At 36.2% G+C, this 25,878-nt stretch overlaps 1 protein-coding gene across 1 annotated transcript in view; it reads right to left on the bottom strand.

Moving 5' to 3' along the window:
- The window catches only part of LOC137386111 (nascent polypeptide-associated complex subunit alpha, muscle-specific form-like), an 81,858-nt gene that overhangs the window by 38,197 nt on the left and 17,783 nt on the right, over positions 1 to 25,878 (bottom strand). Inside the window, exons 2-4 of the mRNA XM_068072811.1 lie at positions 21,298 to 21,428; positions 16,096 to 16,328; positions 8,346 to 8,587 (exon numbers count right to left, since the gene is read on the bottom strand). Coding sequence (XP_067928912.1) covers positions 8,346 to 8,587; positions 16,096 to 16,328; positions 21,298 to 21,422 — 600 coding nt within the window. The 5' untranslated portion in view covers positions 21,423 to 21,428. The remainder of the gene's footprint in view (positions 1 to 8,345; positions 8,588 to 16,095; positions 16,329 to 21,297; positions 21,429 to 25,878) is intronic.

The raw sequence follows: 25,878 nt of genomic DNA, 5'->3' as shown, positions 1-25,878 counted from the left end.
AATACAATAAAAACTCAAACCCAATCAAACTTTCTGTTAATATTATTTTTGACCTTGCTAAAAGTAATTTCACTGAACAAAAACTCCAAGAGTTTCGAAAATCTATCTAAAAATGAGCTATTAGGCTAAAAAGCGAAATCAACATACAAACAAAATGACCACTAAGACAGGGCAGTATGAATCAGAGGTACAACCATTAAATTGTAAAGTTGATAGTAGGATCATGTTTAAATAAGCTGTAGTTGATAGTTATTAAATATAAAGCATGTTATTTAGAAAAAAATGCACATTTGTTTTCATATATATATTACGAATAATATAACTTTCTAAATCGTAACTTGATTTTTGAGTAAAAGAATAATATCAGAGCTTAAACATATCGTAGATTTTAGAGATAGAAAGCCGATTCTTCTTCAAATAATTAGGTAATAATTCTTCATGCAAAACAATTAGGTTTCTACTGAACATAGAGATTCTTGAAATAGTTACAATCAGCTAGTCACTCAACATTGTGTTTAATGGTCAGGTAATTGCAAAATTGGCAAAGAATTTTTGTATTACACCTTACAATTAGTTGGACAATGTTACTAAGATTATTGCCAACTTGAAATATACTTATCGTTACAAAGAGGAATGAATACAGTAACTAATATTATTTCACATTTTATGGCCAGCTCCAAACGATATTTGCAATAATTCTGTTTTATTATGCTGGAATGTCAAGTTACTTCAACCTATTATTCATTAACGGGTGCCATTTAATTGAGCGAGCTAATGAATCGACATTAAAAAGAGCGGGCAAAAAACACTTTGATGTATTCATAAAAACACTTGCTGCAGCTATACAACATATGTGTAGGTACACATAATACTCCAACACACGCTGTTTTGGCAGGGGTGACAAAGAATGATATCATAATTTAGTAACCATCAATTCATAAGCCAAGTTCACACAGGACATCGTCAGTTATTTCATCAGAAAGATGAAGTTTGCTCATGGTTTATTCTTAATTTGCCTTTAACACTTACTACTAAATTATATTATTTACTGGGATATAGTGAAATATTTGGTAAAACCTAATATTTGAGAAAAAGCACATATAAAGTGTCATCACTTTCCAACCTACAACATCTATGAAAAATATTTGGATACCAAGTTAATCAGTACAAAATTTTACATCTGCTGATGCCATAAAATGCCACTAAATGTGTTGCAGAATGAGCTCAGTCATGTTTTCGTCTTTTGCGCTACTACCATGAAGATGTTCCGAGTCAGCCGAGTTATCAATAATATTATGGCTTATGGCATTATCATTACTGCTAAAAATGGAATTATCTCTCTCGGTAGTAAGTACTATTGCTCAGGAGATAATCACCAGAAGTTCCAAGATAACAACTATCAAAACCTCTGTAGCTGTGTTGCGTCTGATACAACTGATCATTGCGAAAAATAAATTGAGACAAAAGTAAATTTTTTGCAAAGCAAACTAAGCTTAGGTTGGGCTGTAAACCTATTGTCTATTGGCTTAATGCAGGGAGATGATTGTTTCCTTTTGTTCAAGTACAGACAAGGTTGACTAATTGGCTACTAGCTAAGGTTTTGTATTAAGCCTACTAAAGCCCACCACATGGCTCTTGGCCATACGCAAACGCTGCGCAGAGCCATACAACACGACTTGTAGCACGCAAAGAGTTAAAGATGTGGTTGCGTCAAAAAGGTCGATTTAATGAAAGTAATACCAATAAAAGGCTAAAACATCAGCTACAATTTGATGTCATTTATGTCTTTGTAGACTAATCCTGTCCAGAGATATATGCGTTTGAATGAGGCCATCTTTTAAAAAGCTCAGATTCCAGCGGGTGCTTCATTCATGACGTAACTAGTGATACATCTGAAAAGAGTCCACGGGCGATAAATATAAGATCGCTTCATTAGCCAATTATCAGCACGAAATTTTTATATAGGTCGTAATAAATGTTATCACTCGTAAAACGCGTTGTCCGTCATCTCAAATTTAGGGATTTAACTCTATTATTAAATCTCATGGACATCGATATTTACTATATTAAGTAACCTCGTTACTTTAATGAATTACTCGATCGACACATTTTATTGACGAACAACAGAATTGTAAAAATTACTATAAAGTTACTGCGAAGGCGACTCCGAGTTTTCTGTGCATCAGGTGATTAAAGTGCTACGGAGGAAGATAGGAGAATGGAGGTAAATCCATCTTTTACTTTGAATCTCCTATAGATATACTGTTGAGTTTACATTCAGATTATATTTCCCTGTCTGTGGTTATAATGTAACTTCCTGCGCATGCGAGATACGTATGTACAGTGAGTCCTTGACGGCTTCTTTCTAATCCAGAACATCTAGCAATACAATGGCTTAGATTGATGAATGTAGTAAATGTAATATTTTAGTCCTCATTAATACATGTAGTAATTAATAAAATTATAACTTTTTGCTATCACCAATCATTTTTTTTTATCATTTCACCAAGCTATATTTGCTTCAAATTTTCTATGGCAGTTTTAGCTAGTAAATTAGATTTATCATTTGACTTTACATGTTCACTTCTCACTTGTAGAAAGTGAAGAAAATCGATTGGTCAATGCAAATCTTTAACTTCTAGAACCAAAGCTTCGAATCGTTGGCTTGGCGTACTTATGCTTTTGTTAAACAATTATTCATTTTTAAAATTACACTCGCAATCTAGCTAACTCTCAATTTGAAAGCTTTCAATAGATACGCGTTAGAATGACATATCTATGAATGACATATATTTATTGCATTTGTTTTACTGATTATAGGATGTTTATGTGGTCTCACCAGCCGAAGCAGCTTTGTCAGTGTGGAAACTGCCACAAATGGGAAAGAAAGACTTGAATGTGTGTTGCATAAACCATGATGTCTTGTTTGAGTTTGCTGCAGTAGATGAATTTGTCTTATTGTATCAGCTGAAACTATGTGAGTGGCCACGACTTGATGGATACTTTTAATAGAAGCTTTATGCCGAGAGGACAGTTTTTTGCTTGTAAAAATTAAATAATGAAATAATATTGTTGAAGATAATGCAAAACATGATTTGCAGAACATTGAATGCGTCATAGCCCCGTTGACACCTGTGTGAAAATCTATTCTGATAGATGGATTTATGAAGTACAATCAGAGCTGAATGGACCAGCACTTTTGCATAGCTCGACCATTTGTTTAGTACATTACTTGAATCAGCTAATCAAATGTGACCAGTGAATTTTTTTCTACACATTGATACCAATAAAGACTCGATAACGTTAACAGTCGACTATACAATGTTTATGACTTTTAGGGATGTGGTAGGTTTCGCCACATCTTCTTTTCAAAGACGCAGTTTGCTTATTTTACTCACGGTAGTAAGAAACTAGTTTTCGGTGTGGGCAATGATATACAGCCCCACCCCAGGATAGGCGACGGGCATAATGTGGGCGGGGCTTTTAGGAGGCTGTATATCGTTAGTGTGGGTAGGGACGGAACTGTGCCGATACAAAGACCTTATTCTACATAGTTTGCTTGACAGAATTACCGTAGACCGGTAGAATTGGTAGTCGGTACTAAGATGTTTACACAGCATTTAGAAGGAGCTAAAAATACAAGTTTTTAATTTTCCTTGTTTGAGGCCTTTGAGACATTGGTAATAATGTATCTGTAGCCGGAGTTAAAATTTTATTTTAGCCAATACGAGAAAATACAAGATAAAATATATGCCAATAGAGCTGCATAAGACTAGACTTTTATTGCAATAGCCGATATGAATACGAGAAATGGAGACAGACGGGTTGTATCACGCGTTACATCATTTTGGGCAAGTCTGGGCATGTTTTATTTGGCATGAGCGTTTTTACCGCGACCGAATTTTTTCGATTTTAATCTTTAAATATCTTGACAATGAAATCGCCTAACACAACAAACAACATATCAACTGATAAACAAAGAAAAATACTTTCTTTTAAAATCAACTCAAATTTGAGGCAACCACATCTTTAATGTATGCACTATTAGTTATTATTAGCACGCTTGAAGATCATGATTGCATGAAAGATCATTACACATAACATAACAACGATAGAGTTATCTCCAAAAGGCAAAGGCACTGAATAGATAGTGTTAAGTGAGTTAATGCAATCAGTTACTCATAGATAAGATAGATAGTCATACTGGGGTTGTATTACATTAGTGTGATGGGAGGCTAATCGACTGCCATCAAATATGAGCTGTACTACCCGAGTTGCCCGAGTAATAAAAAAGTCTTTGGACAGAAAATTTATTTTTATATAACACTTACCATTCTAACTTTTAAACTTCATATCAAGAGAAAATATTTTTAAGCAGTTCAAATGAATTAAGAAGAAAACGAAAATAACTGTTAAGGTTTTCAAGCTTTTTCAAACAACTACAACTTTTAAACTTCATATCATGAAAGAAGTGTTTCGTTGAAATAAATTAGGAAGAAAAATAAAACTGTAAATGTGTTTAAATGTAAATGTATAATAATTAGCAATGGCTAAATATAATCTATTTAGCTATGATTACAATGAAAAATTATATAATCAATAAGGTAATAACAAAGTCTATTTTATTTTTATATAATTATAATTTAGTATAATTAAGTGTAATTTATTTTATTTAACATATAACAACATTTGCCACTCTAACTTTCAAACATTTTGCGTGCTTACATCAAGCAAAAGTGTCCACTAACTAGTGGACATCTTTGCTTTCAGCTAGTCTATGTATTTGATTGATATGTATTGAAATCAAATATTACATGCAAGGGCTGTTTGTGGACTGTGGTGTCAATGAATCACTCTATCACCATACAATGTCAATACTTTCAGTTGATGGTAGTCGATTAGCTTCCCATCATACTAATGTAATACAACCTCAGTATGACTATCTATCTTATCTATGAGTAACCAATGATATACAGCCACCATGTGTGAGGGCTGTATATCATTGGAGTAACTGATTGCATTAACTCACTTGCTTAACACTATCTATTCAGTGACTTTGCAAGTCATGTAGGTATGGAATTGCTTTAAATAATAAGCATATATTAGAGTAATAAACTATAATCATCATTTCTTTAATATGAGCAATAATTACTACCCTAGGACACTTATGTATTCGCGGCATCTAATTTTCGCGGCAACATCCTCTCGCGAAAATTTCATGAGCGAAACTGAACTATCATAACGAACGAGCGGAAACGCGAAATTAAATGGCTTTGTTCGTTGACATTCACAATAAAATCGTCATATTAAAAATGCAGGCAATTTTCGTGTGTGGTTCGGCTCATTGGGCAATTTTTGCCAAACTCATTATAGCTAATACACCGATTGAGCAGCATGGCAAAACAAATTGAGATAATAAGTTTTTTTGGAAAAGCCTAGACAAATAAGGAAGATGATGATATTAGTTTAGTCATTGAATTTGTACCTGATGACAGTCTGGTAGGGAAAGTCATAAAATTGAATAATAATTACTGTGGTGAAGAATTTTATTACCAACCAAAAGCAATAACAACCCGGAGCCATGGCCACCGCGAAACCGCGTGCTATGAATACTTGAATTTTAATATTGGTACCACATCAGTCACTGCTGCAGGGACCTTGACGTCATTGATAGTCCGGGAGACAAATGGCAGCAAGCGATCAAATTGCATTATTGATCTCGCCTACACATTTCTACCTTCGGTTGACAAATACAAACTACCGTACTTTTCGGACTATTAGCCGTTACTTTTTTCTGATGATTTGAGCCATGCAGCTTATATAAGGGTGCGGCTAATCTGTGGCTTTTCTTTCACCGCTAGGGCACACTAACGGGAATTTCCAATTAGTGCGCTTCTAGCGGTGAAAGAAAATACGAAACTATGCCTCACCGTACTGTCCCGTTAGGCACAAAGTTAAAAAGCGTCGAATACGAAACTGTGCCGTTCTGCACTGTTCTGTTTTAAATGGCAAAGTTGCTGCCACGTTGAAAAGCACAGTCCTTAGTTCTGCGGCCTATACTAAGGTGTGGCTTATGTATTGTTTTATTATCGTTTTTTGGAAAATAAAGCAGATGCAGCTTATATAGAGGTGCGGTTTATAGTCCGAAAAGTACGGTAGTCCCAAATTGAAAAACATTTCGTACCAGTGAACTGGACCTGAGGAATCTAATGATGTTTGTTCCACTGCATTTATTGTCACATCACTATATTTTCGCACTTATCAGAGCTGCAAAATTAAGTTGCAGCAAAATTTTACTCTGTATGCTGCTCACGAAACTAAATACTAGCGAAATACATGTGTCCTAGGGTATCTTAACTGTGAAATTTAATGATCATTCTCATGGCTGATGTTATTGTTCTGTCAATCACCACGACTGACCAGCACAAAAAGGGGCGTGGCCTAAACGTTCCTTGTTGGCACCGGAAACGCTCGTGTTGTTGAAGGCACAGTTATCACTCTAGGGGGAGATAACTCTATGGTAACAACTATTAAACTGGCTTCAGACACAGCTTTTATTAAAGTAATTTTTTTTGACTAGCTCAAAATACTCAAATTAATTAGGTAACCATTTTATTACTTGTCAGGGATTCATCTAGTGTTTATAAATATAAATTTAGTTTAACACAATTCAATTCTTTTCACATAGATGCTGTCAAATGACGTTGAGATGTTAAAATGACGTCATTGCTCAAGCTGATGGTAATGTTTGATTAAGCCAAACAATTCCGCTCATACTGGTTGCGTCAGCTTGCTACCAGTAGCGTATTCAGTTGCATTCAGTGCAAACTAGGCCGTAGTTCTCATCTGAGCGTATTACATAAAAATCTTGAAAAATCTCATAATCGGCTGTAGAAAAAAACTGATAAACAGCAAACCAAACTTCTCTTTGGAATACAGTTCAAATTCAACTTATGCTCACTTCTACATACAAAATTTTCAAACACTACAGTTTTGTAAGTAACACAAGATGGAAGCAGTTAAAAATAAAGAAACAAAATATATTAACTTGATGCATATCTAGCGCAAGTTACGCTGCATAAAAAGAGCTACTACTCTTTCTGCCACCGAATTGTCTTATTGCTGAGCCTTTAGTTATGTTCTCTATAGAACAGTAATAAAAAACATTTTTGTATTATTACTTCATTAAGTTAGTTTTTCCATACAATTTGGACTCTTGATTTAATTCTTTAAAGGTTGACTTGCAACAAAATTCACATTACAGTTATTTGGTATCATAAGATTCACCATGTCTTACTCTGTTGCGCTGTAGGTACAAAATATATGGGAATGTGATTACAAGCTCTTAAAAGCAAAAAAACGAACATTTAATCGCAGCCACACGAGACTGCCGTAGTTCGGATTCGCTTTCCAAAACGGCTCAAATGGGACGTAGTTGTGAGAGATGGTTTCTGTTTACTTTCATGGAACCGCATTCATCGAAATATTTTCACAAATATACTTCACGCATTCAATAAAACTATGTCTATTGTTCTTTCGCGTCTGTTTTATCGTCATTGTAATGCTGTCACTTTTAGCACTGATATCTTATAACTTACCGTAAAAATCGTTAAACTTTTTAAACTTGGCTCGAAGGAGTACATATCATTGTCTGATAATAATGACGAGCCTGTTGGTCACCTGTGATAATTGAAAAGTGCTGCAAAAATTATTTTCAAAGTATTGGGTCACATGATCAGATTACGACTTGACGATTAGTTCAAGCCGAAACAAAACTGTAAAGTAGCGAGCATCTATATTTGATACGGGGTCTTCGGTAAAACCCGAAGTGTTTGTCACAAACTAGTGCTACGACAAGTTTGATATTGAGATTTTTATTGGCCTTTCAATTCACGTGAGAACATCACGTGACAAGACGATAACCAAACTGTAATGAATACGTCAGAGAAATAAAGAGATTCCAATCTACGACGGCTTTTCGTTTTTGAGCTTTTAAGAGCTTGTAATAACATTTCCACATATTTTGCACCTACAACACAACAGAGTAAGACATGGTGAATCTTTTGATGCCAAATAACTGTAATGTGAATTTTGTTGCAAGTCAACCTTTAACATTGTTTTATTTATCACATCTGTTTTACTGTAACTATTTAAAATATTTATAGGCTTTTTGAGCTTTTGAATGTAAAAAGATTCAAGGAATATTTGGTTTCACACATGACAGTTTTCACACAAGTAAATATCGGAACGGATTAAATTTGAATGTCGAGGTTTAGTGGTGCCTTTAATTTCAAAGCTTATAAAATTACACGAATATAATAGAGATTTTACAGGAGCTAGGTTACCTTTGGAGTTAGTATCTTTGCTGATCGACGGTTTAATGAAGAGCGTCGACGACGAGTTTGCTGGTTTTCTGATAGGTCTAGATCGGGAGATTTATTCTCAAGGTCCTCAGTGTAAATAGACACGGGAGGTTTGCATCTGGGAGTCAACACCTTAGACTCTTTTGCCATGCTTTTTGCTCCAGCATCAATTGATTTTCGGCTTTTCCCCAAAGATGACCGCCTTTTTAATCCTATTGATACTTCTGCAGTGGAATACAACATCAAAGAGTTAGTAGAGCAGGTGGGCATCAAAAAGTTGTCGAAAAAGTGATTTATTCTTTTTGAAGGTGGGCTATGTGATAAGAGTAGCATTTAGATCAGAATTTTGAGCTGATTTCAAACATCTGGTTTCCACATCTCTCAGATTGTTCATTTTTGAGCAATATAACTAATATATTATTTTAATTAAATAAATGTCTGTAATGCTTTCTGTGCTTCTACCAACAATGTGATAATAAAAATGGCATATAAACATTAAATAATTAGCAATAACCTAAGTTGGAACCAATTCTGACACCAATATTTATTATTCAAATAATGGAATAATATTATAATTGTATTATATAATATTATGTATTCTCAGTTTGGCTGATATTGTGGCAGCTTTACAGTTTGTCCTTGTTATTCCCCAACTCTTATATCATTACAGATCTGCAAAACAAAATAAAAAGTACTTTTAAAGTCTCATACCATGTAAACATAATATTTTAGTATACATACGAGGTCTGATCCAAAAGTTCCCGGAATGGAGTTGTATACTCGTGCATATTCCCACGATGGAAAAACCCATTGCAGGGTTGGCTGGGAAACACCTCTGGAGTGTTGTCACAAAATTTCAGGTTGCTATGACAATGCGTTCTCATGTGAGCTAACGATATGTCAAGGTCTGTCCGGTGCTTCCGTCTTTTTTTTAAACAAATTATCGTCATACCTAATCAAACGGAACAGCGTATTTGCATTAAAATTTGTGCGAAATTAGGGAAAACAAGTACTCAGACAGTTGAAATGTTAACTATTGCTTTTGAAGATGCTGGTCTATAAAAACACAAATTTTTGAGTGGTACAAACGTTTTTGTGAAGGTAGAGACAGCACCGAAGATGACGCGAGGTCTGGCAGACCAGCGTCGGCAAGAACCTGCTCGTAAATTGACAGTGTGAGGTCACTAGTCATGCCAGATCGACGTTTAACCATTACAGATATCTTGAGAGACTGGACTTGTTTTTGGAACTGTTCAAAAAGTTTTAACTGACAATTTAAACAATTTTTTAACAAATTAAACGAGTCGCAGCAAAGTTCGTGCCAAGCTTGCTGACTGATGACCAAAACGAGCTAAGGATGCACGCTTGCAACAATTTTAAGGAAGCTTTCAAGAATGATCAAAACTTTATTTTAAAGGTCGTAATATCCTTGTTTTTCCTAATTTCACATAAAATTTAATGCAAATGCGCTGTTCTGGTTTATTAGACATGATGATAAATTTTTTTTTAAAAAGACGGAAGCACCGGACAGACCTTGACATATCGTTAGCTCACGTGAGAACGCATTGTCATAGCAACCTGAAATTTTGTGACAACACTCCAGAGGTGTTTCCCAGCCAACCCTGCAATGGGTTTTTCCATCGTGTGAATATGCACGAGTGTACAACTCAATTCCGGGAACTTTTGGATCAGACCTCGTATATTCATCATCAATGCTTATTAGGTTGAACCATGTACTTCATTATGCAAGTGAAATCGTAATTAGTCAGTCTTTTATACTGTATGACATACATGAATATGTATTCTGATCAAACATGAAGCACACCTCTGGTTACAATACCACTTGAATACTAACCTTCTAATTCACAGTTATCTGAATCTTCTGCATCACTACTTTCATCTCCATCCTTGTTATTTCTAATGCTACAGCCGCTGCATCTGCACATGTCCGTACACTTGATATCTGTATTGTTGCACTGACAGTGACGAGACTGGCACCCAATTTTACATCGACAAAACATGTCCATGATCAAATCAGGAGGTGCTGGTTGTTGTGTCATCCACAGGCTTGGGGCCACTAGTGAGTATTGAGCGCACTGCACTATTTGCTGGCTAGACGACAGTAAGGTGCACTAGGCACTGCACTAGCACTAGTGCATGGCATAGTAATAATATAAAATGCACTAGGCACTGCACTAGCAGAAATTCTTGTGCACCAGGTACTGCACTAGTACATACCATGTCACACTAAGCCCTGCACTTGCACTAGTGCACCCAGGGACTCATGTCAAATTTGCACTAGCATTGCACTAGACATTTCTATTTTTAAATTGCACTGCACTAGTGCAGTGCGCACTGCACTGCTAGTGGCCCCGAGCCTGAATACATGTATTTAAAAAACATAAGTTTACAAGAAACTTATTGAAAGTTGAAATTTAGTCAATAAGTTACTTCCACTCTATCAAAGATAGATTTAAACTGAAATCCTACATATACATGTACATCCACAAATACTGACATGGAGACAAATAGACAAGACAATAGACAAATGGTAAATAAATAAAGTTGGCTTGATTGTAGTTCTAGGGATTCATGGAAACTCCAAACACATGCTCATTTGAGTAATTAACAACATTGCAAAGAAATATCAAAGTTCCATATTCAATACCAATATTAAAGTAAAACGTAATGCCATCTCCATCATCTCCATCAAAGGAAAATAATAATATTCAATTTGCACTTCGCACTGCACTAGTGCATACTATGTCGCACTAGGCACTGCACTAGTACATACCATGTCGCACTAAGCACTGTACTTGCACTAGTGCACCCAGGGACTCATGTCAAATTTGCACTAGCATTGCACTAGACATTTCTATTTTTAAATTGCACTGCACTATGCACTGCACTAATGCAGTGCGCACTGCTAGTGGCCCCAAGCCGGGGACTCATCCATCTAGCTTTTAAGCTCACCACCTTCCATAAACCATCCATGTTGCTGGGGGGATGAGGCATTGATGATTTGCTTGGCTCTTCTCCATATTGCGGACTGAATACCCTACGACACTTATGTATTCGCCTCATCTAACTTTCGCGTTTTCGCGGAGTCTTCCTCTCGCAAAGAATTCATGTGCGAAACTAAACTATCATAACGAACGAGCGAAAACGCAAAAATAAATGGGTTTGTTCATTGATAGTCTAAGAAACAAATGGCAGCAAGCAATCAAATTGCATTATCGACCTCGCCCACACCATTCTACCTGCGGTTCACAATTATACACTAGTCCTAATTGAATTTTTTTTCTTATTGATGAACCAGGCTCATATTCCCTGGGGCAGCTGGCCGGCTGAGCCGTCCCAACTTTTTAGGAGCTTTCCACGGCTAAGTACAGTCTAACTCGGATAACTCGCCCTTGGATAAAATGTAACATTTCATCTCAAACACAAGGTTAACTCGAACGGATTTGTTTGGTCTGTTTCCACGCAACGATAAATTGCTTCAGATAACTCGACCTCAACATCATTTATTTGAAAAGTTATTTGCTCAACGGCAATGGAGACGGTTTTTATCGCTGTAGAATATCACTTTATTCGACGCCAGAGACAAACATCAACTTTTAGTAGTATCATCATCAGTGGCAAAATATTCTTGTTAACGACCTTTATAAAGGTTTGCAGAGAATCAAGTTTTACCAAACATCAGCTTGGCCGTAAACTTCCGTATGAACTTAAAATAAAATTGGCAAAATTGATGTTTGTTAAACCGCTCAAAAGAAAAAGATGTTTTTTTCTGAGCGTTTTAACTGCGGTCAAGTTTTGCATATTTTTATTTAAAAATGTCTCGTCAGTCACATCACTTAAAACAAAACAAATCTCAAAAAATTGAAAAATGTTGATACTTTCCGATGAAATTTGTTAAAACTTCACACGAGAGGCCCGGCTGAGGCCCTACATAAGAAAAACCTGTTGGGGGCTTCCACCGCCCCTTTCAACACCCCCAGGTGTTTATAACTAGTCGCCTAACATTAGCCAACCCAACTTGCAACCAGTGAACACAGGCCTGCTGTGAACTGAACCTGAGGAATTTAATTATGTTTGTTCCACTGCATTTATTTTCACATCACTATATTTTCGCACTCACCAGAGCTGCGAAATTAAGGTGCAGTGAAATTTTACTCTGTATGCTAATCACGAAACTAAATACTAGCGAAATATAAGTGTCCTAGGGTATATAGAGATTTAACTTATCTAGTGTGGGTGGTAGGTCTGATTGAGACGTGCGAGACAATGAGCAGAAAATCTTATACCATGCCTCATTGATGGAATTTGTCTCTTCACCATATAATCTGCATACGAATGTCTCACTAGATTCTCTTATTGCACCATCAACTTCAAAATCTGTTCCAAATGATTTCAGTGTGTTACAGAATTCAGGATTGTTCTTTAGCAGCTTGAAGAAAGTTGTCTTCCCTTTTGCAATAAAATGTGCTTACACTGTCGCATCCACTTAGAGCCCGAGCAGTCCTTTGCATCATTCGGGTGTGAGGACGGTAGACAGACAGTCCATGTTTACATATCTCAGCCACTCCTTGCCACAGCAGTAAATGAGTTCCTAGATGGCAGCTCATCTACTAGAGATAGACCAATTAGGAAAACATCTGTGTCCTGGCACTTGATTAGAACTTTTGATCTGGGGTTTGGGTTCATGTCTTCCATTATCTTTGCGATATGTGATAAAATGCATATCTTCCTCTTCTTGGTATGTCAAACTATTTATTTGGCTTACAGAGATTGATCCGCCAAAAACAGCTGATCATATGGCATTCTTGTGAGAAAGCTATTGCAAGATCTAGTTTTTGCTTTCCTGCTGACTTGCTTCATGTATCCTTCAATAATTTCATTAGGGCAGTCTTGTTTGAACCATCTGCTAAAAAATCAGACCCTTTTAGCCCCAGGTGTCCTTTAGCGGGGATATTGCCGAAGCCGAGACCGGGCCATTGTCTACACACACAAAAAAACAACAAAGGTCCACGTAGTTCTGAGCAAAACCAAAAGCATCCACCCAAATATCTCACCAATCCGATGAGCAGCACACACAAAAACTAAACCAATCGACAGAGCCACCCATCATGTCAAAATATTCTAAGTTTCAAGTCATGTCTTGCACAACTCACCTTATGGTTTGTCAAAACTTGTCCCAAAGTCCCTATTAATGTGAGATTGTCCAATATTCGTTTTAGAAATGGTCGCCGCTAGCCTAGCCTAACGTCCTGATTCAACATCTTAGTAACTATGGGGGTATTGCTGAGTGCTCCCGACCTTTTTGAGTCCCTCTTAAGTTTTGTTTACAATAGTGTTAAACCGATTTTGATTGGTTCTTGCATGCTTAAGAAAAACTCAAAAAGATCGGGAGCACTCAGAAATGCCCCGATAGTTACTAAGGATGTTGAATCAGGAAGTTAGGCTAGGCTAGCGGTGACCATTTCTAAAACAGATCTTGGACAGTCTCAAATTAATAGGGACTTTGGGACAAGTTTTGACAAACCATAAGGTGAGTTGTGCAAGACATGACTTGAAACTTTGAATATTTTGACATGATGGGTGGCTCTGTCGATTGGTTTAGTTTTTGTGTGTGCTGCTCATCGGATTGGTGAGATATTTGGGTGGATATTTTTGTTTTTGCTCATAACAACGTGGATCTTTGTTGTTTTTTTTGTGTGTATAGACTACGGCCCGGTCTCAGCTTCGGCAATATCCCCGCTAAAGGACACCTGTGTTTTTGGCACTGATTGGTTCGGACCAAACACAGCAACCTTCTGCCTTCCTTTCATGCTTTTACAACTTCTCTCACCTCCTTTAATGCTGATATCACGGTATGTGTCACGAACAAAATCCACACGACATGTGTGATACACGCTTGCAATACCAACGATCCATTGTAAAAGCTGACTTGCAACCATGCCAAAAGTTGGAGGAGCTTTCAGGGTCTGAATTTCAGCCATAACATCAATCACAACAGCGTCAAAGACTGGTGGCTGATCCTGGTTAACATAGATTGATGGTTGATCAACATCTTTTTCAACAGCAGCCATCAGAACTGACTTTGCAGTCTTCAATATAGAGCCGTCAGAGTTAGCCAGGGACCAGCTAATGTTGCCAAGAGAGAATGATAAAACTTTTCTCAAATCCAAGTCATGCTGTTGGCTGATCACTAACAAACGGTCAAACAGTCTGTGCGAAAACTCTTGGACTTTTTCTTTTGATTTCTTCTTAGCTGATGGTAATGTGGTGAAGGTTTTGAGCTTGTTTGACTTGATGGATGCATTGAAATCAACCTCTTGGGTGCTTAACCTCTTCTGGACAAATTCTGAAAGCTGTTTCTCGCCTATCACATTTGCCATTTCAAGATCCTGCTTCACTTCAATGGAGGCTTCTGCACCACTGGTATTATGTACTAGCTTGTTGGTTTGAACACATATTTCTGGCAGTATTGGACCTTTACCTTGAACACCAGTAGACCTGGTACGCTTAGTGACCGGCTAAAAACAGTGGAATACTATAACCTGTCTGACACAGGTATGACACCTAATTTTTCAATTCTAAGCACCTTTTAAACCCTAACGGCCGCTTTTGCGGCACTGCATAGGGTGCGCCAGAATCCCTAAAGGCCGCTATTGCGGCATTCACATGGCTTTGTTTACAAAAGCTGTTTCTAAGTAACAGCAGAAACCAATCAAATTAACTCTTGCACAGGATGTTAGATCTGAATTTTCACATCCAATTGTAAGTCATCAAATATTTTTACCAACTGCCTTCGTTTGAGTAAAAAAATATATTAGAACGATATCGCGAAAAAAATCGATAAGACTCGTTTGTTGGTAGGTCAAAAATGATTGTGATGCAAATAAAGAATTTTATGATACTAATTATAATTTTCTAGTATATTTCAAGTCATGAAATGATGATAAACAAGTGCACAATGGATTTTATGCCACTATAGATGTTTTACCGGTTTTATAAAATCGTACGAACTTAATCATCATGAATTTGTAAAGTAATGAATATCTAGTCTCACCTCTTCTGCTGTATCACATTCTTTTTATCTCTTCTCATGTATTTTCTCAGCTCTTTTCATAACGAGTTTGTTACAATAGTTTTTATAACAGACAAAATGACAAAACAAGTTTGAACTCTCATCAAAGTTCTCAATGCTTAGCACTTTTTAAGCAATTTCACATTGAATGCTCTTTTCTTCCAATATCAATCATCTGTTTGTATACTGTTTGGCTGTCTCATATTGAAGTTTAGTCACTCTGACTAGGGTTTCATTCACAGTCTGATCAAGACAGTAAAACAAGCAGTCTTGCTTTATCCTTGGTATGGATTAAGAAATGCTGAGAGTCGACTCATCTAATCTCAAATAAAAGCATTTATTAATTTTCAAGATTATAAAATATGATAAGGCTTTCCAAGCAAACTTGGAATTGCCCCCCTCTTATTTCAAAAGTGCTAGCTCAAAAATGTGCGAACACATAGGTGTAGAAACATTAAAATTGAATTCAGCATAAATTTCTGACTATGAAACATCTTTGAGTAGCTCACCCTCTGAAGGAAAAAGCTGAAAGATAAGTTTATGTTCCTGCTCTACTAGGTGGCATAAAGAAATAACATGATGAGAATTCCAAAACTTAGCTGCCAATGAGGTCACTAGAGGTCCATCTATCGAGCTTACCCAGAGCCATTGGGTGCTGAGAGGGATATTCAAATCGAAAATGTCGATCCACAATGCTAATAAGATCTTTATGATTCACAATCGCAGATCCTGCCAACGGTTTGCTATTTAGTTTGGTTGGTTGTGAGTCATTCAAATTAGTTATGTGGGCCACTCCATCAGAGAGAATGTCTATCCGACATTGCTTTTCAGAAACAGCAGGTATTTGAACTCTAATAGAACAATCATCAGACCTGAAATGAAGAGTAGGGTAGGAAACCCACAATAGGCAAGCAAGTAGTTGTGGAAAACCAGCTTCTAAATAATGATATAACACAAATGCTCAAATTTGATCATGACTTTGTTACAATGCCACATTCAGACACAGATGCACTAAAAAATATTTTAGGATTGCAAGAGGCAATCTCAAAATATGTAATACTACATTCATTTTCTGTTAAGGAATCATACTCATGACTACAAATTTGTAACGGTTTCATACATCATGGATCATGTTTTATTGACAATAGAATAACCCTATTTAATCAAGGCTAAGATTACTAAAACTCGCCAAACTTCCAAATAGCTTGCATTGGTTACGTAGTATTGAAACAAAAGTAAGCGGTTGGAGAAAATCTGCTTCCGTCAATCCCATGGGAAGCAAATATTTTGTCACCTTCAAGGGAATAGACAACCAAGTTACAGCTAAGACTTGAGATCTAAATCATGTGTTGGTACCACATTCCACAATTAATTGTTATCCTATGCAAAGTTTAATGAACATTTTAATAATCCGGTGATGATTACCCATGGACTACAAACCACAAGATTTTTCTAATGATAACTCAAGAGCCACGAGCTACCGTGATTAAAGAAAACTGAGTAAAACAGATAGTCCCATAGTCATTCTACAATTTGGTATGATGTAAAATAGTTTATGATGACTCGCTCAACTGTAAATGTTAACCGCTTTATTATCTCATAATGCAGTTGTCCATGTAATGACTGCTGCATTACAAGTCATGTAACCTTCCAAAAAAACTTTAAATGCTTGGCAAAATTACTAAAGATGTTGGATCTCCATTTGATGTTATACATTTGAGTGAGACTTTTCCTTACGATGAGAGGTTTCATTTTCCATTGCTTAATTACATATTTGTAAATGAAAACTGCTCTACAAATGCATGACGGTGCTAGAGGCGCCTTTCTGTGTTGTTAAAGTTGGCTGTCAGTGAATAACATTATTTAACATCTGTGTACTGCTTCTCATGGTATGTTGATATATATTAGTTAATGACTTAGACACGTTTCCTGACCATGGGCAGAGGAAAATTAAACCATAACTGTCACGAACAACCTTTATCATATTTACTAGGTAAATCAGACACGTTGATTCCGATTTTGTACTCAAAATAAAGATTAGTCCACTAACTTTCAGAGTAATGAAGGCTTTTTACAGCGTTTTAATATCGGTCTCGAAAACAACACGATCGGCATTAGCAGCTCCGCCCATAAATACGTGACGTAACCTAGCTTTTTAGGAACAGAAGTTATGTAGGGATGTTTAGACCGATTTAGAATAATAGAGATGGGTGTTTTAAAATCCATTAATATTTAAATTCAGCCTTAAAAATAATATCAGTCTTTTCTGAAAGGTAGATAAGTCATTTAACATTGCATATTTAAAAAAGCGCGATAACAACGCTAGCTTATGATGAAACCGCATTTTTTTAGCTCATTTTTCTCGGCGTTCAGCCCATTTAAAAGTCATGTAACAAGCTACGAGCAATTTTAAATAGTTTAAATACCTTTCATGAAAAACTGAAATTATTTTACAGGCTGGATTTAGATAATAATGGGTTTTTAGACACCCATCTCTATTATTCTAAGTCGGACTAAACATTCCTAACTTCCGTTCCTGAAAAAGCTAGGTTTCGTCACATGTTTATGTGCGGAGCTTGTAATGCCGATTGTGTTGTTTTCGAAGCGGATATTGAAACGGTTTAAAAAAGCCTAAATGACTTTGAAGGTTGGTGGACTAATCTTTATTTTGAGTACAAAATCGGAATCAGTGTGTCTGATTTACCTAATAAATACGATAAAAGTTGTTCGTGACAGTTATGGTTTAAGAGTTCATCGCTGAGTTTAACATCAACATCCTGAAACCAAAATCTGCTGACTACTTGAACAAGTTAATACATTATAACAATTGTTTTATATTATTATAATAATTACATTAATACATATATATTCAGTTTAAAACAAAAAAGAAAGCGAACTAAATTCTAAAGAGTTGATTTATTGAACAGTGCGCTACATAAGATTGACTTGCACAAACAAGTGCATAGCTGTGCTAATGGATGAAGCCTATAAACATTTTCTGGAGATGATAGCAAATGTATTTGATCAGGTTGCCCCCATGTATTCAACTCACGCAAGACCAGAAATGAACGATTTAAAATGTCTTGAATGAATTGTGGTTTTTCATACAAGTATTTATTTAATAAAAATGCATTTTTCAGTAATCGTTGCAACTTCCACTGCAGCTCTAAACATATTGCTAGCTACGCTAAACATATTGCTAGCTACGCTAAGCAAAGCAACCTTTACTGAATGAAGCCAAATAAGCTCATTATGATAAATTAATATCTGAGCATTCGTAAAACCTTGGCAAGCTTTGGAAAACTATCAATAAATTTTGCAGACCTACAACCTACACAAGAAATAAGAAAGATTTTAGAGCACAAAAGCAGCATACTGTTCAGCGAGAATTAAAGAGTCTAACTGTAAATAAATCAAAAGGCCTGGATGGAATTTTGAAATTTTTGAAAGAAGCGAAATTCTGACATTGACAGCATAAATGAAGGAGTACACCTTAAGCACTGGGGCCTGTCAACAAACTACCTTTAAACATTGACAAAACAAATTTTTTTATTATTACAAATCTTCCCAAGTTTACTCTCACAAGCAAAAAGCTGCGCTACAGGCGCTTTTGCTGCATAGGATTCGGTTTATAGAATTGCTCCGTGTAACAATCGATGACAGATCAACTTTGCCGTCACACAATCCCTGGGCTTCCACGCTTCAAAAGGATCGGGAGTTGACCATTGCTAATTAATTCGCACCTTACTCTTCCAATAATTCGAAGTTGCACTTTATATCAATTTTTGACAGACTAGCAACGTACTCTTCAAGACAGAAATTGTTAAAGTACATGTAGAATCGCTTTCAAGTCCCAGTCACGCTTCATAGACTTGTTGCACTATCTCAGGCTCTCTGCCACGATGCCTGATGAGTTTTTTTTTGTTTCTTTATTGCTCCCCTCTATGTTACAAAACAGCAATAGAAATTACTACTTGCCATAATTATTACTTCAGAGGTCACATGAATTATATTATATCATGAGTATATTGAATATGAAACCACCTCTATTTGCAGATGAGATGAAATTGTGATATTACCAACATAGATAATGTAGTCAAAAAAAATTACAGGATGTTGCAACTGCAAACCATAATTTAAAAAAGTAATTACCTCATTATCGTTATATGACCAATCTATCGTTGGCAACAGTAGTTAGAATACATGTATACCAGAACGGGAATGCTCTGAATGTTTTACCTCCACTGAGGAGGGCTTCACTGGATACTATCGATTTGAATTCATCCGCAGTGAGTGTTTTCGTGATGTCGAATAGTAGTCTCACTGCAAATGCCTCCGCACAAACTCGAAGTATATTTGGAAACCCCAATATTTGGAAATCTTTAAAAGCAATTAAAACAAAGCATAAGGGTGACCCAACAAGTCTTAATCACTAGTGTTCAAAGCATAAGGGTGACCCAACAAGTCTTAATCACTAGTGTTCAAAGCATAAGGGTGACCCAACAAGTCTGAATCACTAGTGTTCAAAGCATAAGGGTGACCCAACAAGTCTTAATCACTAGTGTTCAAAGCATAAGGGTGACCCAACAAGTCTGAATCACTAGTGTTCAAAGCATAAGGGTGACCCAACAAGTCTTAATCACTAGTGTTCAAAGCATAAGGGTGACCCAACAAGTCTTAATCACTAGTGTTCAAAGCATAAGGGTGACCCAACAAGTCTTAATCACTAGTGTTCAAAGCATAAGGGTGACCCAACAAGTCTTAATCACTAGTGTTCAAAGCATAAGGGTGACCCAACAAGTCTTAATCACTAGTGTTGCATGCTACGAATTTTTGAGCTTTGAAGCTGATCGTAGGAATGAGGACGAATTTACATGATACGCAGGAGTGGTCGCACCACTGGCAATCATTCGTAAATGATGAGTTTACGTGCTATGAAGAAATTGTCGTACAACACCGCGTCGTCTATATTAGTCTGTTACGCTTTTATCTACAACAGGGCATATAACTTTTATCGCGACTGGCACTGCTAAAATGCGTCTAAGGTCAAACATGAATGTCAAAGCGTGTAAGAAATTTTTCTTTAAATTTCGGAATTAATATTTTTAATTTTGAAGATGAAATTCTTAAAACACATGCATTAAAATCAGAGATGCTGCAAGGACGTCACTAATTAAAACGATGAAAATCCAAACTCCGATCGCAAAGAATTGTGCAATAATACGAATATCGATGTTTACACATTACATGTTACGCAGTACTTCGTTGTTGCTACGATGCTTTCAAAAATACCCCCCTTTGAAACGGAGGTTTGAATCGCGTCGAAGATTTAAAGATTCGACGTTTTGAACCATATACATGCTACGAAGATGAAAAATACGACAAAACTTCATAGCATGTAACACTAGTGATTGCTTCTTAAATAAAGCGCACTAATTTTGCTTTACAACAGCATTATATTGAAGCCCCAAATTTCCGGTTTGTGTTTGGTCAGAAACATTTTACATACCGGCTGTCTGATTCGTAAAACTGTTTTGCAGTTTGCTTCAGAGGAATACGTAATGCAACTAAGTTTGGAGGGTCTCCAAAAATGTACCAGCTGAACCCACTCACAATGTCCATGCTGACTCGAGTTATCAACAGCTTACATGAGTTCGCTCCTCGATTATCCATGCTATTGTGCATCCCTCCTCCATTATCCATGCTATTGTGCAATGAGACTTCGCCATTCCTTTACATTTTTTTTTGTTTTAGGAGATAATTTTGGATGTAAATAAGACAAACTATGGAATTAATGATGCATCACAATGTATCCAACTGAACAGATTTATAATAACATACCTTCCGAGCATACACGATTTTGATATCATCGGGAACACAGATCCATCTTCCCCACTTCGTTTTATCACCACAATCTTTCCATGCAATGCCAACTCTTTCGGTAGGTTATTGTCCGCCATGATCATGAACAACTATCAAGATACAAGCTCAATGATAGCTACCAATCTCTGCATTAATAAATCTTTGCAATGGATGATTGAGGTGTAATTCACCTTACATTTGATTCATTGAAATTAGTGGCCCTAATTAATCAGCGTTACAATTTTTTGTCAATACTTTTATTTGACAGAATACCTTTATTTGAAATCCGCTTCTTTTGAAATTCATGTAAGGACTCACAGCTCAATCGTTAACAAAAGGTGACCTTTGAATCAGTGTTAAACTGTCAAAAATAGTAGGGCAGCATAGATGTCAAAAGCATTCAATATTTGTGTTACAATAACAGCTTTTAAATGTACCAACTTTCACGCAACCACAAAAATTGTGTATCTGCAACTAATGAGGTGACTGAAATATTGGCCAATGTGGGGTTCAACACCAAGACATTCAGCTTATTACACATGTTCTAATCAACTGAGGTAATTGGTCACGTTATATCATCTCAGAGTAATAGAGTAATTGTGGCAGCTTTTATTCTCAGAATAAAAGTTGCAAGTTCCAAGAAAGTGGTAACATTCCAAGTTATCACTCAGTGGTCGTTCAAGAACGTTTACTCTATAGGAATTTTTATGGTATACAAAGTGTAAAATACATATAAATAGCCTAATCCGTCTAAAGATCTTCCCAAACTCACTCCTTTGGCCATGCATAAAGGAAAAAAATAACTGGACTTTCAATTTAATGACAGAGTAGTAACGTTGGTACCATTGGTTTGTAGCGACAGCTTTCCCCATTTTTCTTATCACTTTCACTTTGTTAAGGGTCAATGATGACGGTAATTTTACGTTAGCTCTAGGGCAGCGCACGCCTTTTAAATTGACTTGTTAACTTTTTTCTGCACCCGTAAGGTCTATGTAGTAAACAAAACAATGTGTATGTTTAAAATGGAGTAAAAAATACATTTTTACTATTATAAGTACAGTGATGTCTGCCTGTCCATTCATGTGTCCTGTCTAAAGCAAGAGTTAAAGATTAAGATAAAAAGGTAGTTTTCAACGAGACTCTAATTCATGACATTCAGCTTTGTAGACCAAAACCCTAAAAGCTACACCAGTCAACCGCCTGAATAACTGTGCTGCTTATTTTATCTGCACTTTATCGGTATACCTGGCGATCTCTCACAACACACTAGACAGCCAGGGTACTAGTACTTAAACTACAGATACTTTCATGCGTCATTTTTTCTCCCAAGTGAAGCAAGAGAAAAAACAGTATTTCATAAGCTAACTACAGTAATACTTCAACTTACGAGTGCTCCAACGTACGAGAAACTTGAGATGCGAGCCAGCTTTTAAGCCAGTTTTAGCACTAACATACGAGCCATATTTGAGATACGAGCACGTGAGTCAGTTGCCAAGTATGCCGGAGGTGTTTTATGACAACAGCATCAATCTGTATTTTTCAACTGCGCAGGTTATACTTTTGTACCGTGTTTTTGTGCACGCTTTTCAGTGCAGAATTATGTGAATTAAAAGTACTGTGCGTAGACCGAAAGTTTGCCAGTAAAATGAAAAATAATGCAAAGAAAAAGCAAATGATATTAATTGATATTAAATGGAAAATTATTGAAAAATATGCGAAATGTGTATGCATGATTGAGCTAGCTCAACAATAGGACAGAAATACATCCACAATTATCAAACAGAAGGATTATATTCAGGGCATTTAGCTCGTAAAAGTACTAACCGTAGTTTCTAAACGGCGCGGCGATCTTCACCACCGTTGATGGAGAGACCGCTCAGGCATTGGATATAAGATAAACAATTGGCCGGTGACAGCGTAACTGAAACGAAGCTATTTGAAAAGGCCGTTGCGATCTATCAAAACTATAAAAATTGACATTCGGACAAGTTGGATAGTGGTCGCGCATTAAACCTTTGTGACGACACCTGTGTTCGTCCTAATCGCGACATGTTGAAAGGGCGACAAAGGCAAACGTCCTTAGATAGGTTCATCTTAAAACGGCCGGCTAGTCGTGAAAGCGAAACAAAGGAAAAATTAGCTAACTAGCGAGAAACTTCAAGCTATGAACGCCGAAGAAATTTTAATTACGTTAAGTTAAAAATGAAAGTTTGCTTTTAGATTTGCTTCTAAGTTTGTCTTTTAAGACATTGATAAAATCCAAATTTATCAGTCAAATGTTGTAATGAAGGATAACTTATATATCTCTCTGGCAAATGCTAGCGTTAGCTGCTATTGTATGTACAGTCAAACATGGATAACTCGAACTTCAAGGGACCGAGCAAAAGTGTTCGAATTATCAGAGCATTCAAGTTATCAGAGCACTGTCACAAGTCCATATATTTACTTATTTATTAGTAGATACATGTACATATACAAACTATAATATAAATCAAAAGCACAAATGGCTTGTTTCAAATTAAATGCTTCTAATGTAAAGTTTAAAACGTTTTCATGAAAAAGTATAGAGATTTTTCTATCACTTGAGATTGGTTTGTTGTTTGAGGCAATGATATACAGCCCCCATTTGGGCTGTATATCATTGTTTGAGGTGATGTTATTGCCAGGACGTTTTTCAGATTGACATTGGCAAAACTTGATCGTTGTTGAAATGCTCAAAAGAAAAGACATTTTTTTCTTTTGGGGTTTTACCCACGATCAATTTTGCCGTTTTTTCTTGAAGTTTATGCAGATTACCTTACTTTACCTGGGATTCGTTAAGAGCACCACTCCGAGGCAGTTCAATTAGAAGTTTTACGAGGTTTTACGGTACATTCTATATCACTCACGCTTTTTTAATAGATACTTATTGAATGTACACACGTATTCTGTGTTTAGGTCAAACGATGAATAGTTTTTTGTAGCTCAGACAACGTATACGTTTAATTACAACATTTTTTAAGACGTTTTAAACATTCAACATTTCGACGTTGATTCAACACGGAATCAACGTCGGAAAACTATTCATCACGGGCTAGCCGAGTCACGCACTCAAGGATTTTCGCCACGCACATACAAAACAACATGCGATTTTTGTTTTGTATGTGCGTGGCGAAAATTCTTGCGCGCGTGACCCGGCTAGCCCGTGCTATTCATCGTAAAGCAGTATAAATCAAATTTCAACAAACTTAGAAAAGTCGTTGACAAAAATATTTTGCCGATGGTGGTAATAACGACGCTTATGAATTACGAAAAGATGAAGATTACCTCTATGGCTTTGAATAAAGTGATTTTCTAAAGCGAAAACAACCGTTTCGGTAGCTGTTGGGCAAAAAACAGTTCGAATTAACAGTGTTGAGTTCGAGTTATCTATAGCAATTTATCATTACGTGGGAACGGACCAAAGGAAATGTTCGAATTAACCATGTGTTTGAGCTATCCGTGGACGAGTTATCCATGTTTGACTGTATTTAATTTTACATTTTAATTTAACACATTTCCTTGCATTATTTTTTATTTGTTGCTTTTTGAAAGCAAATTCTAAGTTAGGACAATAACCAACATGTTCTTTCTGTTACAATATCTTGTTTTGAGTGTTTTATTTGCATTTTTTAGAGTATGAAAACCAATCAATATATATTTAATTGTTCTATATATAAATAAATTGCACCAACATGCGAGTAAATTGACATACGAGCTCAGTCTCCGAATGCATTAAGCTCGTAAGTTGAAGTATGACTGTATGAAACTTCGGTTATTGAAATTGAATATGAGAACTCCCGCCGACTCGATGCTCTACTTTATATGGAATTCCTTACATAATATGAATAATAAACTTTACATAGATTCTTTGCAATATGTGAAAGGAGGTTTAGGTATAGAAACATCTACTGTATAGATAAATGATAGATTATCACTAAAACTAAAAATAAACAAGCGCAATCCTAAGGATGAGGCCGCACAGCAACCAGATATTAATTTTTAGAGTCAGTTCAAACAACTTGACACAAAAAACTTGCACCCAACAATTTATTTACTCAATGTAATTCGGATAAGCCCGACTCGTCGCCATTTTTGATCAAGTAGCTTAGTATTGGCAAAAACGATTTTTATACATTTTTTCGATGTCCAATGTTTCATATTGTTCATTATTTAAATAAAATCAAACCAAAATTTAAAAAAATAATTCAAAAATGTTTCATTTTGAGCTTGATATGATTTATTATCGGTGTTTCCACTTTTTCACGGTCTTGTTTACCAACCAAGGATGTCTTATGATTTGAACCAGTGTGAACCCTTGCAAACTTTGGTTGAGATGTAGGCTAATCGGTTTGTTCTCAGCCAATTGCTTCCAATGTACTTCTCAAGAACAAATTGGTCTCAACATATTTTCAAGAACAGCACTTATTTTGATACATTAAGACATATAAACAAATAGGCAGAGAAATGTTGAAAATAATAAAATAATCTATTAACCATTCGACTGAAAACAATCTTACATATACAGACTTTAGGAGTCCA

This window comes from Watersipora subatra, chromosome 1 (genome assembly GCF_963576615.1).
Source record: "Watersipora subatra chromosome 1, tzWatSuba1.1, whole genome shotgun sequence".
Taxonomy (NCBI): domain Eukaryota; kingdom Metazoa; phylum Bryozoa; class Gymnolaemata; order Cheilostomatida; family Watersiporidae; genus Watersipora; species Watersipora subatra.
This window is presented reverse-complemented; position numbering and strand designations above follow the sequence as displayed.